This window comes from Nicotiana tabacum, chromosome 11 (assembly GCF_000715075.1).
Source record: "Nicotiana tabacum cultivar K326 chromosome 11, ASM71507v2, whole genome shotgun sequence".
Lineage (NCBI taxonomy): Eukaryota > Viridiplantae > Streptophyta > Magnoliopsida > Solanales > Solanaceae > Nicotiana > Nicotiana tabacum.
The window spans coordinates 34934459-34952247 of NC_134090.1; the positions used below are offsets into that span (position 1 = coordinate 34934459).

The 17789-nt window shown below is 39.7% G+C and overlaps 1 protein-coding gene across 1 annotated transcript; it reads left to right on the forward strand.

Moving 5' to 3' along the window:
- Nucleotides 1-644: 644 nt before the first annotated feature.
- Nucleotides 645-1614, forward strand: LOC107829466 (uncharacterized). The gene is made up of 3 exons (XM_016656916.2): nucleotides 645-831; nucleotides 916-1014; nucleotides 1090-1614. The coding sequence occupies exons 1-3, from the start codon at nucleotides 781-783 to the stop codon at nucleotides 1405-1407; spliced, it is 468 nt and encodes a 155-aa protein (XP_016512402.2). The 5' UTR covers nucleotides 645-780; the 3' UTR covers nucleotides 1408-1614.
- Nucleotides 1615-17789: the final 16175 nt, after the last annotated feature.

Below are 17789 nucleotides of genomic sequence, written 5' to 3' on the forward strand. Positions count from 1 at the left end.
CTTGTAGCATAGCACTATGGTCTCATATCTGAGGAAGCTTCACTCAGATGTGTGGGTTTATTCCTATTATCATTTCCTAAACTTGAAGTGTTTAAAATTAGTGCATCTTTGGTCCTTCAATTTTGTAGATAATTCGTAAGTTATTTCAGAATTACTAATGTCTTCTTTTTGTCATGTCATTGAATTACTAATTCCCTTTGCTCCAAAGGGCTTCCACATACTCTGTACTTTTCGAGACAAAAATACTTTTACCTCATTGGTTAACAAAGAACTTCTATAAAGCACTTCTTCTTAAGTAATTTTAAAAGCAAAAAAGTTTTCCTAGAAGAGTGTATTAAAGATCTAGGATTAAAGAAAGAAAAGGACAAACACCAACTCTAATTTCATCGCATTTGGAGTTCAACATGTGTTTGATATATTGTAGGATAAATTTGAGAGTGATGACATGGATATTCATCGCAATCATATCTTGGGATGGATGAAAGAATTATGGAACAAATGGAGAGGACAATTGCATGCAATGTATGTGAAGGGTAAGCCAGTCCAAGAGGCTCTTAAGAATATGCCAAAGGGGATAGACAAGAAACAATGAGAGTGGTTGGTAACCAAACATTTTTCTACCGAAAGTTTTCAGGTTTGACATAAGACCTAGTTATGCAATTTCATTGACATACTGCTCCTATTATCTTTTAATCAAGAATTTATTTATGACATATAAACTAAATGTTGTTATGCTAGGCGAGAAGCAATAGGAACGCATCAAATAGAGCTAAGTTGAAGATGCCTCATCATATTGGTAGCAAGCCAATTAGAGAGATTATTTATCAAAAGGTATCACCATAAGATCTCAGTTCTTTTTCTTTTTAAAAAAAATATTGGTGAGGCGTTATTTGACATGTTTACTTTGATGTAAAGGGCGGAAAAGATGGCAAACCACCAGATTTGGCAACTATTTTCTTTGAGACTCGCAAGAAGAATAACACGCTTGTTGATTCTGAAACAATCGAAAAACATGTGCGTGTTGTTAATTGGACATGTTACTTTTAGTTATTATGGGTTCTGACAGAAATCTCTCAATATATTTTGTAGGCTCAAATCCAAGAATTGGTGCAGTCTGAACCGTCTCTTCCTAGCATAGAGCTTGTAGAAAAATGCTTTGGACCTCAAATTCGCAGCCATGTATTTGGATTTGGGGGTGGAGTAAAGGCGAAAGACTTGAAAGGGGGCACTTCCTCAAATGCTGAATTACGGTCTGAGCTATGTTCAACACGAGAGGAAAACCAATCTTTGAAAGATTGCTTGTCTACCATCGAAAATGATGTGAAAGAACTGAAGCAGCTAAAAGAATTGTTATTAGCTCAACACTCCAATGTCCAGCCTCCGACATTACTTATTTCAGGAGAATGATAATTTGTTTGATGAACATACCAAGTTAGTAACAACTTACCCATAACGTCAATATATTTGCATGCTTGGTTAATTTTTGAAGTATGACGCATACTCGCTGGCTTCAAAAAATGTGTTTACCATGCCCGCCTGAAATGTCTTCTTCAATTATACATTTGCTTAATTTTAGAAACTTTTTAAGTGTTATATTTGGCATAGTTGATGTTTTATCAGTGATCGTGGAGACCTTATGCTGTTAAGACTTAAGAGTCAACTAGAAGTGACTGATGTTATTTTTTTCTTCAAGAAGTGTAGTACACTTATCTACCAGACTACCACTGACTTTTTGTGATATAATAGTTTAAATATTTTAGTTTGTAAACTAAATCTAATGAAAGACATAAACTTGTCATGTAGGTCGTTGGAATTGTTTGGTTTTATCAATTGTGAATATGAAGGCATATTTGTCTTAAAAACCTTAGCAAGTTAGGATGTAAAAATACAGAATTGCAAACACCACACTGGAAGAAGACAAGAGGGTGAACCAACAGAAAAAGAACTTATTGCCAAAGAACTGGAAAGCGGGTAAAACTAGGCAGAGAGCTTAGAAGCTTTCAGAACGGAAGTTTGCTTGATCAAATTCTGAATATCCAGCAGTATCTAGCCATATCCATGGATCCATCCGTGGCAATTATTGGAGCTGTCATCTACTGTATCCTACCAAAGGTCTATGCTATTAATCTTGTGTCAGGAAAGAAAATGTATGTGGGTTTAGAATGGTTGTGGAGGAATTTGCCAATTAGACTGATCGCATCTTAGTTTTGGCTTCCTCTTGGATGAGGATTTTGGATCTCTCCAAACTCTTCATATTCATGTACAAGGGGTTGGAAATTTGCCCCTTTTCAGATCTGCATATCTTGAAACTTTTGCAACTACCCAAGAGTAGAACGAAGCACAAGAAACCAACCTGCAAGCCGCAAATTAAACTAAAGTTCTGGATTATAATCGGATCATGAGTTGAGTAAACTGCTTAAGGGCATTCACCTGCTGCTCAGAACTGTTCGAGTTAGTCCATTTAGTTGTTCTTTCTTCTTTTTTTTTTTTCTTTCCTTTTTTTAAGTTTTGAGTATTTGGTTCAACACCAAATTGAGTGAAACTTGAACCTATCAGTTGTAAAAGGGGAATTCACACTTAGTCTTTCATGTTTATCTACTTCTATCCATATGAGTAGGATAAATGTGAGTAATTAACCTATTGCTGTAAATTTTTTTTATTTTTTTATTTTTTATGTTCTTCTCTTGCCCTTGAACTTCCATTATTAACAGATTAGCACCGGAATACTTGTTATTAAGGTCTACTTGATTTCTTTCTTTATTTTTTGAGATATTGGGTCCTCATGGTCAACAATTCACAATTTACAAAAGTAGTCCAGCCCACAGCTAGATAGGGACATAGTATAGAAGTGGTTATAAGTACCTACTTTATGATCAAAGATAAGGAATTAACTAATTTAATTATCACAAATATTAAAAATAATTGAAGTTAAACAAAAAGGGAAGACAGCTCTTCATACAAAAGTAAAGTTCTAAATGGTGAGACTGAAAACAATCGTAATCAGTACTATACCTTTCGAGTCTTCTGTCATACAATTGTTGTAGTACTACTATCTTTTAAAATAGTAGTACTACTTAACAAAGATATGGTAGCATCTAAGAAGATTATCTTGCTTTAATACAAGCCACGAAAATGTTACTTAAACTTAAACTTGATTCCCAAATTGATTCTGTCTGTTGTATCATACGACGTACACCGAATGTGATCATTGGTCCATCTTAACTTTTAGCGAAGAGGATTATCCTGGAGCAATTTCTCCAATTCAACAAGCCTCAATGGGATTAGCTATAGCGTAGGAAGCATCAGCAAGTTTTTTATTTCTTACTAGGGTTCTCAGAGATAGTTAGAAAATGAGTAGTAAACACTAGATATCTCATCCCGATATAGATTAAGTCTCTGAGTGATTTTGTGTAGATGAAGAAATATATATTTGTAATAAAGTGCCTTTTTCCTCTGGGTGATGGTGGTTCGTGCATAGCGTGGGAGAGGAAAGTGTAAAAAAACTTTCTTTTGTAATAAAGTGACTTTTTTTTAATAACCATGGTGTGTCAGCTTTCACCCACCTCAATTAATTCGACGATCTCCCACCAACACAAGTACCGATAATTCTATCCACCAAGGCTTGGACAGATGGGAAGAAATCAGTAACAAAGTAACTTTCTCATAGAAAAGTTATTGGGTGATGGTGTTTGTGGAGATATAGTAGGAGAGTGTAAGGTAGAAGTATTAAAGGACTTTTGGTAGGATTGAAACCTTGCACCTAAGTGGTACAAGATGAAATTGCAACTACTGAGTTGCAAACTTCAAGATCTTCTTAATGAAGTTTCTTCTTGAAACACTGTAGTTCACTATAATTTTTAACTAATTTTGATTTCTTTCATTTCACTGGTTATTTACATATCATATTTGAATCTTTAGATTTAAATGTACACTTACAAGTTACAGTCCATACTCAAAGTTTAAAGAGGAAAGGCAAATAGGCACACTGAAGAAGAGGTGACATGTCTTATATTTTAGAATTGCAAGTAGTTTTTGCAAAAAATTGTCGGCACTTCAACATTAGTAATATCTTCAATCAGCTCTAATGCAGACAGCTTCAGTTTCTTTCCTTATGTACCAGCAAGTCTCAGTTCATCTCAAGTAGGACTCAAGTCTCAACCCTGTAAAATCACAGTCACCCTTTCAATAGTCTCTTTCTGCTTTGGTTCTCTCTTGTAAGTGACAATAGGAATCCCTGCTTCCCTTCTAATTCTATTCGCACTGCCGCAACTTCTGTCCAAGTTACAAAACCAAGAGGCGAATTGCATTTTAAAATTTTGTTGGATCTACTAAATAACTGTATGGAGTTAGGTTTGGCAATTGGCAAGTGAAGTGAAGGATGGGCAATTGAGGCATTGAGCAGTTATTTTTGTGTGCTGTATGTGGTGATGAGCAATATTTTTGGACTGCTGTCCCCTGTGGACTGTGCATGTTCGATGGGCATTGAGCAGTTTTCTTTTTGTTAAGTTGGTGAATTACAATTGATATTTGGCATGGCATGTGCATTATCTTCTTTTCTTTGCTTTAATTTTCCTTGGATACAGTGGGATGTTATAGCAGCCATTCATTAAGTACTGTCTACAAAATTTTCCCCTCTTTTCCGAGTATGTCAAGGATTTCAATGCAGTCGTACATAGCAGGAATATTCTTATAATTTCTTTACAGATGGTAGTAAGAATGAATTATCTTGGTGATACTGTGGAATCAAAATTGACAAGAAGTATATCTTGATTGGTGCTAGATACATCTTTAATTGATCTGATGCGAAATTGATTGGTTCTTGGTTTTGCTTACAATTTATAACTTGACCATACCGAGGTACAAGTGTACAGATGGCCATTTTTTTATCATTATTTAAAGTTCTTAAAGTTTAGTCGCCTCATAATCAAACTTCAGATCTTCACACAGTTCAAATTCAGACCTGTTGGCGGAAGTAGGCTCTGACAGACCCTAACTTCAGACCTTCGGGTATAAAGTTATAGTCCGTTTGGCCAAACTGCAAAAATAAGCTTATTTTGAGAAGTTTTTTTTCAAATGTGCTTTTCTCAAAAGTACTTTTGGTGAGAAACAGTTTGTGTTTGGCTAATTAGTTTGAAAAACACTTCTGAGCAGCAATTGGTGTTTGGCCAAGCTTTAAAAAATTGCTTCTAAGTGTATTTTTCTCAAAAGTGCTTTTCAAAAAAGTGTTTTTGGAGAGAAACTACTTTTTTCTGCTTCTTCAAAACTGCTTCTGCTTCTCCTCAAAAACATTTTTTTCTTTCCAGAAACTTGGCCGAACACCTCAATTTTTGGCCAAAAGTGCTTTTGGCAAAAAAAAAAAAAAGAAGCACTTTTGGCCAAAAATAAGATTGGCCAAACAAGCTATTAGTCTTTGGTAGTTCAAAATTCAAACCCGAAGAAAATGGCTCATTTGATTCATGATCCATTTCTTATAACTGAAGAAGAACTGTTGCATTAAACTATGCACGAGATGGTTCATTTGATTCGTGTTCCATCTCTTATAACTAGCCACTTGAGAATTACATCTTAAATTACCAATCAACTCATCTTCGGCTGTGTGCTAGCAATCTAAAGGATTACTTAGAAAATGACTAGTAGTAGCAGCAGCAGCAGTAGAGCAATACAAAAGGAGAAATCAATTGGGTACACTTGCAAAAGGCAAGTTAGGTTGGGAATATATAAACATATACGTTTTCCACAAAAGGAAAAATGTTATTTTCTCAATAATTTTAAGTTCAATCATCTTGAAATGCTGACAACCGTTTTTTGCTTGCTTCTTGTCTACAGCAAAAAGCACAGCTCGTAGGATATACAAAGAAGTTGATTAGTCCTTTAAGTTGTTACTTTGCGTCTAAACATCATCTCAAAGTTAGGCTTGAAAAGTATATGTCAAAATCGACCTGACCCTTGTTTCATTTTTATATGTTTCTCTTTTGCTCTTTAGTTAGTTGTAATTCCAGTTGTCCATCCTTGACAAGTCTCATCTTTTAGATAAATGGCGTAGCTGAACTACTTTCTTATGCAAAGTGTAAAGAAACAAGAGAAACTGGAAATTGCTGAAAAATTAAATTTTAAAAAAGGGGGCTTCTTATGCTGTTGGACAAATTTAAAACAAGCAAATATTTGGTAATTTTTTTAGCCACCAGACTTGGGGGCGGATGTAACATACTACCGACGGGTTCATTCGAACCCATAAACTGAGCATGAATTTATGTGTAAAAATTTACTAACATTGCAATAACGAGTAGATATGAACCCATAACTTTAAAAATATAATGGATTCAATACTAAAAATCTTAGAAGCTGAACTCATAAAGTTTAAATTCGAAGTCCCTCTGACCAGACTATCTTGAGCTCACCAATCAATTATATTACGCCTTTAATAAAAAGTATTCGATCCAATAGACGTAATATCTTTAGAATCTCAACCAAATGGGAATTAGTTAACTAAATACTAAGTCGAAGCACCAAAAGGATTTGTGTTTGTGCACAGAATCTTGCAGGATCACTTACAAAAAGACCAAGTGTATTCCGTGGAAAAGCCAAAGAATTAACTAATGACATGGAAGATATGGTTTTCAGTTTTCTACAACAAATCGTTGTTAATACTTTCTTATTAACAATTACTTGAATCAGCGTAAATGTTGACAGCCACTTTTTACTCTTGAGGTAGGCTTTAAAAGAGCTATCAGTAAAATACGTTTTTTGGGTATCAAAAGATAATATATATTACTCCTAATGTTTATGCATCATGGTTATAAATACTTAGTGATATCTGGGACCCATCTACCAATTTTTTAATTAAGAAACAAACAAAAAATCTGATCCTATATCAGATTCTTCTTTGGTGGAATATCAAACAACATGGTCTAGTTAATAGCTGGGAAGACAGTGAAGATTTGGTGTGTGTACTAGGAATCAAGAAATGATTTGAGAAAGAGCAGATATTTCAAAAAAGAGAAAAGGGTTGGAAGTACACGTAGCAAAAAGTAATGAATATATGGTTTACAAATAACGATTTTACAAAGACTTGAGACCTTTTTACCTACACAATTTGGTGAATACCACTTTTCCCAGTTAATAATGAGTTCAATCTCAATCAACATGAAATGATGAAAAGCACCAACAAAGATTATGATGGGGTGATTACTATTTTTTTATTTTTAATTATAAATTTTGGGTTGGATTCCTAAGTATATAATTGCTTTTATTAGAGAATCTTTACCATTACCATCTTGCGAGAGACTTTTTCTTAGAATTTGGATTTAGTATACAAATATCGAACTGGAGACAAAAAAAATGATGAAAGGCTCTCTCTTTGCTTGTCAAGTTCCTAGTACGTGTAATGCAAAATAGATTTGCTCAATATAGTTTGGATACTGAGAGTCACTGGTCTGATTTCCTTTATCTCCTTATTGATTTCTTCTCTATTCGAAAGAGAAACTTTACAGTCTTTAACATCAAACAGTTTCATCGCTTTGGCCAAGGGAAAAAAACAAAGAAAGATAAAAATTAGTTTACATGTGTCAGAAGAGAATATTTGGGAAGTACAATTCACGTTAAGCTAACATATTGGCAGTTGTAAGATATACGTGCACCTACAATTTCAATTTATCTTTAAATTAATGGGTCATTTCTCATATGTAGTGCACGGACAACAAACTGATTTAAGTATTGTGCAACATGTAAAAAATATTTAACAATCAGAAATCACTTACAAGGTAATAATAGCTAAATTTTTATAATCAATAATTGATAAATTTAGTAAAAATTACTACTTGACCTACTATCACAAGTTTAATGATATTGATAGTTGTATAAGGTAAAATATGTTCATATTAAATGATCGTGTGAGAAAGCGATACGTGGAGCCGAAGACAGGAGACAGTCAAAATCGTAAGCAACTGTCTCATTTGTTACCAGAGAGAACAATATTCATAAAGGCGAAATAAATGCTTGCCACCCAGTAGCAATCAATGAAGAATATTCTGTAGCATTAAGTGTACGGTTCATTACAGAGAATATGACATTCACTACCTTCCGCTACACATTCTTCAATGGCCCTCATAATTTTCATTTAAGAGGGGCTTGATCCTAGGACTTTGTTCGCTATAAATAGTGAGCTCTGTTATCATTGTAAAAGAAACGAGTTTTCTGGCAAACTTATACTATAATCAATCCGAAGCTTTATATTTTTATCTCCTTATTACTCGATTGGATTGTTGTTGTGCCCGGAAGCCTCGCTCCCGGAATCTTCGTTTCTGTTATTTTATCTTCATTCCAAGGCTAAGTATTACATTTTTCTTCAATATTTTATTATTTCAGGATCGAATTAGTTTACTTGTCTAGAAACCATGTATAAATTCAACTGTACCATTTTATGGGTAAACCGTTTGGTGCCCACCGTGGGGCCTAAACAGCCATGTAATTAAGTTGATCCTTTCCTCTTTTACTAACATATTCTGATTATTTGTCTTAGCAAACGATCACAAAATGGTAGATAATGGTGTTAACAACACGCACAATCCTGAGGTTCAAGGAGACTAGCCTCATCATGAGGATTCAGTCAGTAACACCCACAATGAAGAAAATGCCGCCTCTCCGATCCACGTCAGACGGTATCCACGACATGTTCGGGAGGCGACTCCGGATGATGCAGAAGAGGAGCATGTTGTTGATGCGGTGGGGGTCCTACAAGAGCAATAAACAATCATTCTAGGATACTCACACGACAATCAAGTTATGTCGGAGTTGAAACAAGCGTTGTCGGGGGCTTCCAATAAGACGAATAGACGGGATTTAATTCCTCCCGGCGCTTCCGTAAATCAAACAATGCAGAGGGTCGACAACAACACCCTGAGGGGCGGGGCTAGTTCCGATGGAGTTAGGGGGAGCGGATCCGGCACCAATAACGAAAATAGTCCTTTCAAGAATGAACTCTTATGGTTTATGAGAGAAGTGAATGCTCGCATGAATCAAATCTCAGGCGCGCCGCTGGTGCTAAAAGGTCCGGACTCAAAAAAATATACTCAGTTTTCGTACAAACCAAGCGCATCACCTGAATTAATCACGACGCGATTTAAAATGCCCGATGTGCCAAAGTACGATGGAACTTCGGACCTTCAGGAGCATATTACCACCTATACAATGTTGGTGAAGGGAAATGATTTAGCTCCTCACAAGATTGAATCTATTTTGTTAAAAAAATTTGGGGAGACCCTCACGAGGGGAGCTTTGACGTGGTATTCGCTGTTACCCGAGCATTCAATAGATTTCTTTGAGATGTTTGCGAATTCTTTTATTAAGGCTCATGCCGGGGCCAGGAAGGTGCAGGCCCGAAAGGCCGACATCTTTAGAATTTCACGAGGACAGTCCGAGTTGTTGCGGGAGTTCATTACCCGGTTCTAAAAGGAAATGATGTTTCTTCCGGCTGTTTCGGACGAATGGGTGACTGATGCATTCACCAAAGGTTTGAATATGAGAAGTTTAGATGCTTCCTGAAAACTGAAAGAAAGCCTACTTGAGTTCCAAGCGACAACCTCGGTGGATGTTCACAACCGGTAAGAATCTAAGATAAGGATTGAAGATGATCAGGTTGGCTTTCCGGCATCAGTAAAAGGTCGGGAGAAGAATAGGAAAATGTTAAAAGATGATTTCAACATAGATAGACGGCCTTCAAGGAGCCGAATTTTGCCCTATGAACGAGCAGAAGGACACGATAGAGGTTTTTGATCGGCAGACAGGTTCACCACCGACAGAATCACTGATCGTGGTCGGAGCAACAGATCATTGCAGGACAAAGGAACGTCAGGTATGCGAGATACCTCTTATCCGAAGCTATCAGAATACAATTTAAACATTAGTACATTGGAGTTGCTATTAGCTATGAGAAACATCAAAAGTGCACGGTTCCTAAAATCGATGAGGTTCGTTCCTAGTCAGAAGGATCCCAACTTGTAGTGTGAGTATCACGGGAAGAATGGCCACCAGACTGGGGATTGCCGACATCTACGGGAAGAAGTGGCGACATTATTAAAGAACGGGCATTTGAGAGAATTCTTAAGCAACCGGGCCAAAAACAACTATGGTCGTAACCGGGATAATTCAGAATCCTTGAAAGCAGTAGAAGATCCCCAACGCCAGACAATTAACATGATTTTCGGAGGGAACGAGATTAATAGAGTTACTTTCTCAGCAGCAAAGAAGACAAAGGTATAAATAACATATAGCAAGAGACTCCGAGAAGCTGCCGATGACGACATCACTTTCACAGAGGAAGATGCAGACGGATTGTTGCTAGCACACAACGATGCATTGGTAATTTATTTTAATCTTCTAGTGTGACGACCCGACCAGTCGTCTTAAGAATTAACGCCCCAATCCCCTATTAATTGCTTTCCCGAGTTTATTTCTGCTATTTTAATTTGCAGAGATGTTCAGTTTTGAGTTTCGGGAAGTTTTGGGATACTTAGCCTCAGAATGAGAGCTTAAGTGTTGAAAAGTTGACCGTAGTCGTAATAATATGAAGATGGCCTCGGAATGGAAATTCGACGGTTCCGTTAGCTCCGTTGGGTGATTTCGGGCTTAGGGGAGTGACCGGATTTGTTTTGGAGGTCCATAGCTAATTTCGGCTTGAAATGGCGAGAGTCGAATTTTTGAAGTTTCCGGTCCAATAGTGAGATTTTGATCTAAGGGTCGGAATGGAATTCCGAAAGTTGGAGTAGCTCCGTAGTGTTGAATGTGACGTGCTTGCAAAATTTCAGGTCATTCGGATGAGATTTGATAGACTTTTTGATCGAAAGCATAACTTAAGAGTTCTTGGAGTTCTTAGGCTTGAATCCCATGTTAAATTGGTGATTTGATGTTGTTGTGAGCGTTCCGAAGTTTTGAACAAGTTTGAACAATGTCATGGGATGTGTTGGTACAATTGGTTTGAAGTCCCGGGGACTCGGGTGAGTTCCGGGTAGGTTCCGGGATGTTTTTAGGCCGAAAATCATTGCTGTTGCAGGTCCAGAAGAGTTGCAGGCCTCGGAACACACCAGTGCGGTCCGCACAAAGTCCAGTGCATCCGTGGTGGGGGCTGTGCGGCCGCACAAAATGCAATGCGGTCTGCGGTGAGGAAAATTTCACTGGTCCTACTTTGGAAGCTCATATCTTTTGATTTACAAGAAATTTTGGGATGATTAAAAAACAAAAATTGTAGTCCTTCGTATCTAGTTTCCAAAAAGGTAAAGAAATCACAATTTGGATATCTGTAGAGAAAGGTATGGCCAAATATTAAAGCCTTTCACTGTAGTCAAAACCTGTGCGGACAACCCTGGTTTTGTGCCGACAACACTCGTTTTGTGCGGATAGCGCTCATTTTTGTGTGGTACGCAGTGGTGGAAATCCGGGGGGTGCTGTATAAATACGAGGTTTTGGGTTTTATTTCATATTTTGACCTAGAGAGCTCAGATTTTGGCGATTTTTCGAAGGTTTTTCATGAAATTTATCGGGGTAAGTGATTCTAACTCAGATTTAGCTAGAGTACATGAATCCATCATTTAATTCGTGATTTGGGATGGAATTTGGGAAGAAAACTTGTGAAATCTTTCAAAAATGTAAAATGATGATTTAAAGGACCAAATGGTATCAGAATTGGATAATTTTGGTATGGTTAGACTCGTGAGGATATGGAGATTCTGAAAATATAAATTTTACCCGATTCTGAGACATGGGCCCGAGGGGAATTTTGGTCATTTTACCTAATTTTGTGTATTAGCTTAGAATTTAATTGTGGAATCAGTTACTTGAGGTGTTATTTACAATATGCAATTGAATTGACTAGATTTGAGCCATTTGGAGTCGGATACTCGTGGCAAAAGCGTGGTTTCGGGTTGACTTACGCTTGTTTGAGGTAAGTGGCTTGTCTAACCTTGTGTGGGGACCTTCCCCTTAGGATTGATATATTTGGTAATTGAAATACCTTGTACGTGAGGTGACGAGTGTGTATTTGTGCAAATTGTTAGAAATCCGATTTTCTTTAAGTACTTATTAGTATGTTCCCTATCCTGCTTTTATTACTTATACTATTAAGCCCGTTGTTAGCTTAGGAAAACATGTATAAGTGATTTAATTACTTTAATTGTTCAATCTGTTTACCTGAACTCTGTGCAGCATGCTAGACTAGAATTATTTGTTGCCTTAACATAAAATTTCCCTTCTCTGAATATTTTCTTGCGGTTGCTGTGTATTAACATGACTACGGATGTGAGATTCCGGTAGCTCCCCCTTGTTTGTTTACTTTGGGATTGCAGGTTAGATTCCCGATAGATTCCCTGTATATTTACTTTAGGACTGCGTGTTAGATTCTTGATAGATCCCCCTGCACATGGAACTCCGGGAATGCACCCGGTAGATTCCCCCAGTACTGGGTATTTACATTTGGGACTACAGATTGGAATTCCGGTAGATCCCCACGCACTGATAGTTGGACTACAGGACGGGTTCCTGAGAGATCCTTCGGACATATATGATGGACTACGGGACGATATTCCGGGACAATTGTAATTGGGACTTCAGGATGGTATCTTAGAAGATGCTCGATTGTTATCTCTGTGATGAGCTGTATTTCCCTTCCGTGATTTATTCTGTTCCTGTTCTAGTTGTTGTTGTTCTTCCAATTCTATGTTATTTCTTGCTGTTGCACTTATTTATGCTATTTTATTCCACACTGTTAACCCTTATATCTTATGTAATCTCTGTAGGGCCCTGACCTTCCTCGTCACTACCAAACCAAGGTTAGGCTTGACACTTACTGAGTACCGATGTGGTGTACTCATACCCCTTCTGCGCATGTTTTTCATATGCAGATCCAGGTACTTCTACTCAGGCCTACTATCCTTGAGGGAGGCGACTACTTAGAGACTTCGAGGTACATCTGCCGTGTTCGCAGACCGAGGAGTCCATTTCTATTCCTGTTTTCTAGTATTTAGCCCTTATCTACTTTTTGTTCTTATTAGACAATTCCGGAGTTAGAGCTATGTAGCATTTCTTTTTCTTAGTTTGTGATTCGTGGGTTTCTAGGTCTTGGATTTAGATATTGGTTTTGAGATCTATATAAATATGGTGTATGCCGAGCGGCACATTTAACACTGCTATTGCCTTATTTCTGTTTTTAAATTGTTTTACTTCCGCAAGTTTTGGTTATCTTCTGCAAGTTTAGTCTTACCTAGTCGTAGAGACTAGGTGCCGTCACGATAGTTCACGGAGGGCGAACCGAGATCGTGACAAGTTGGTATCAGAGCTCTAGGTTCATAGGAGTTATGGATCACAAGCCAGTTTATTAGAGTCTCGCTGATCGGTACGGAGACGTCTGTACTTATCTACCAGAGGCTATGTAACTGTTAGGAAAATTCTACTTCATTGATTTCCTTGCGTGCGGTATTTTTGACATCACAATTCTAAACTTTTGTCTTCTATTCTCTCACAGATGGTGAGGACACGTGCTACCCGAGACGATCAAGCACTCGCGCTCTCTACTGCAGCCGTCAGAGGCCGGGGTAGTGGCCGAGGATTCGCATGTGGTGCAGCCAGAACACCCGTGTGAGCTGCCACTGAAGAGTCACCAGTAGTTCCAATCAGAGCCCAGACATTGGATACGCCTACTACTACTACTACTCCAGCACTTCAGGAGACATTAGCACAGTTCCTGAGCATGTTTGATACATTAGTTCAGGCGGGGTTGATTCAGGTTGTACCAACTACTTCATTGATCGAGAGAGGGACCCAGACTCCCGCCACCCCCACTCCAGAGTAGCGAGTTCCCATTGGTCAGGTTCCAGGTGTCATAGTGACACAACCTATGGTCCTAGTTCAGCGGGTGGTGAGGACCCCTCATCGAGTAGAGAATAGGTGAGTCCAAGAGAGAGAGGGAAGACGAGGTCAGGAGGGAGAGTATAGGGGAGTGAGTAGACCTTGTAGTCTGGGGAGACCCACTGGTCCTTATTTTGGAGGAAGAGTATGACATGGTAGAGGTTTTGTGGGTCAGCCAGCTCAGTTTGCATCTCAGATTTTACACAGTGTTAGGTGTTCAGGGGTCTTGGAGTACTCGTATCGCATAGTTCCCACTGCCACATCAGCTGCGAGACTGCTTTGAGTGTGGTGACATACGCCATGTGGTGAGGTATTGCCCTAGACTTGGGAGGAGTGCACCTCCATAGACTTCTTAGCCACAACGCGCTCTGCAGAGTTCTTAGGCTATGATCATAACACTAGTTACTACCCCACCTGATTAGCCAGCTAGAGGGGAAGGCCAGGCCAGATATTATGCCCTTCCTACCCGTACCGAGGCTATTGCCTCTGATTCTGTCATCATAGGTATTATATTGGTTTGCCACAGAGATGCATTAGTTCTATTCGATCCAGGCTCTACTTACTCTTATGTGTCTTCTTATTTTGCTCCGTATTTGGGTATACCTCGTGATTCTTTGAGTTCCCCTGTTTATGTTTCTACTCTTGTAGGAGATTCTCTCATTGTAGACTGCATTGATTGGTCGTGTTTGGTTGCTCTTAGTGGTTTTAAGACCAGAGCCGATCTGTTATTACTCAGCATGGTTGATTTTGATATTATCTTGGGCATGGACTGGTTGTCGCCCCATCATGCTATTCTTGATTGTCACGCCAAAACTGTGATGCTGGCTATGCCAGGTGTACTGCATGCTGAGTGGAGTGGTACTTTAGATCACACTCCCAGTAGAGTTATTTCTTTTCTTTAAGCTCAGTGTATGGTTGAGAAGGAGTGTGACGCGTATTTAGCTTATGTGAGAGGTATCAATATTGATACCCCTTTAGTTGATTCAGTCCAAGTAGTACGGGATTTTCCCGATGTGTTTCCAGCTGATCTTCCAGGCATGCCACCTGATAGAGATATTGATTTTAGCATTGATCTATTGCCGGGCACTCAACCCATTTCTATTTCTCCGTATCATATGGCTCCTCCTGAGTTGAAGGAGTTGAAGGATCAGTTACAGGAATTGCTTGATAAGGGTTTTATTCGGCCCAGTGTATCACCTTGGGGTGCTCCTGTCTTGTTTGTGAAGAAAATGGATGGTTCTATGTGTATGTGTATTGATTATCGCCAGTTGAACAAGGTTACAGTAAAGAACCGTTATCCTTTGCCTCGTATTGATGATCTGTTTGACCAACTTCAGGGTGCATGGGTTTTTTCTAATATTGACTTGCGCTCAAGTTACCATCAGTTGAAAATATGGGAGCCAGATATCCCGAAGACTGCTTTCAGGACTCGGTATAGTCATTACGAGTTCCTTGTTATCTCATTTGGGCTAACCAATGCCCCAGCAGCCTTTATGCATTTGATGCACAGTGTGTTCCGGCCATATCTTGACTCGTTTGTCATTGTCTTTATTGATGATATTCTGGTGTATTCCTGAAGTCGGGAAGATCATGAGCAGCACTTGAGGACTGTGCTTCAAACTTTGAGAGAGAAGAAATTATATGCTAAATTCTCGAAATGTGAGTTTTGGGTGGATTTAGTGGCATTTCTAGGCCACGTGGTATCGAGTGAGGGTATTCAGTGGATCCGAAGAAGATAGAGGCCGTGCAAAGTTGGCCCAGACCATCCTCAGCTACAGAGATCCACAGTTTCCTTGGTTTGGCGGGTTACTAACGTCGTTTTGTGGAGGGGTTTTCATCGATTGCAGCCCCCATGACCAGGTTGACCCAGAAGGGTGCTCCATTTCAGTGGACGGAGGAGTGTGAGGCGAGCTTTCAGAAGCTCAAGACAGCTTTGTCCACAGCCCCAATTTTGATACTACCTATAGGTTCGGGGTCTTATACGGTCTATTGTGATACCTCAAGGGTTGACCTCGAAGCGATGTTGATGCAGGATGGTAGGGTGATTGTCTACGCGTCCAGATAGTTGAAGATACATGAGAAGAACTACCCTTTTCACGACCTTGAGTTAACTGCCATTGTTCACTCCTTGAAGATTTGGCGCCATTACTTATACGGTGTTCCTTGTGAGATTTACACTGACCATCAGAGCTTGCAGTACTTGTTCAAGCAAAAGGATCTAAATTTGCGCCAGAGGAGGTGGTTGGAGTTGCTAAAGGACTATAATATCATTATTTTGTATCACCCGGGCAAGGCCAATGTGGTGGCCGATGCTTTGAGTCACCGGGCAGAGAGTTTGGGGAGTTTGGCTTATTTACCAACATCGGAGAGGCCTCTAGCGATGGATGTTCAGGCCTTAGCCAGCCAGTTTGTGAGATTGGATCTTTCAGAGCCTAGTCGGGTTCTAGCTTGCGTGGTTTCTCGGTCTTCCTTATTTGATTGTATCAGGGAGCGGCATTATGATGACCCTCATTTGCTTGTCCTCAAGGACAAGGTTCAGCACGGTGATGCTAGGGATGTGACTATTGGCGATGATGGGCTATTGAGGATGCAGGGTTGGATTTGTGTACCCAATGTCGATGAGCTTCGAGAGTTGATTCTAGAGGAGGCCCATAGCTCGCGGTATTCCATTCATCCGGGTGCCTTGAAGATGTATCAGGATTTGAGACAGCACTATTGGTGGAGGTGGATGAAGAAAGATATAGTTGGATTCGTAGCTCGATGTCTCAACTGTCAGCATGTGAAGTATGAGCACCAGAGACTGGGTGGATTGCTTCAGCAGATAGAGATTCTGGAGTTGAAGTGGGAGCGGATCACCATGAACTTTGTAGTTGGGCTCCCATGGACGTTGATGAAGTTTGATGCTATTTGGGTGATTGTGGATCGGCTAACCAAGTCCGCTCATTTTATTCCTGTGTGTACTACTTATTCCTCGGAGCGGCTGGCGAAGACCTATATCTGGGAGATTGTTCGTCTGCATGGTATTCCAGTGTCCATCATTTTAGATAGAGGCACTCAATTCACATCACGGTTCTGGAGAGCCGTTCAGCATGAGTTGGGTACTCAGGTGGAGTTGAGTACAATATTTCACCCTCAGACGGACGCACAATCCGAGCGCACTATTCAGATTCTTGAGGATATGCTCCGTGCGTGTGTGATTGAGTTTGAAGGGTCTTGGGATCAGTTCTTGCCATTGGCGGAGTTTGCTTACAACAATAGCTACCAATCTAGTATTCAGATGGCACCGTATGAGGCTTTATATGGGAGGCGGTGTAGATCCCCAGTGGGTTGGTTTGAGCCGGGTAAGGCTAGATTGTTGGGCACAGACCTGGTTCAGGATGCTTTGGAGAGAGTTAAGGTGATTCAGGATAGACTCTGCACAGCCCAATCCAGACAAAAGAGTTACGCAGACCAGAAGGTTCGTGATGTTTCCTATATGGTTGGAGAGGGGGTTCTGCTTCGGGTTTCGCCCATGAAGGGCGTTATGAGATTCGGGAAGAAAGGGAAGTTGAGTCCGAGGTTTATTGGCCCTTTGAGATATTGAAGCGTGTTGGGGAGGTTGCTTATGAGCTTGCCTTACCTCCCAGCTTGGCAGAAGTTCATCCGGTATTTCATGTTTCGATGCTCCGGAGGTATCACAGCGATCCGTAGCACATCTTGGATTTCAGTTCAGTCTAGTTGGACAAGGATCTATCTTATGTTGAGGAGCCAGTGGCAATATTGGACATGCAGGTAAAAAAACTGAGGTCAAAGAACATTGCATCGGTGAAGGTTCAATGGCGGGGCCAGCCGGTCGAGGAGGCGACCTGGGATACCGAGGAGGATATACGCAGCCGTTACCCTCATCTTTTCACTAC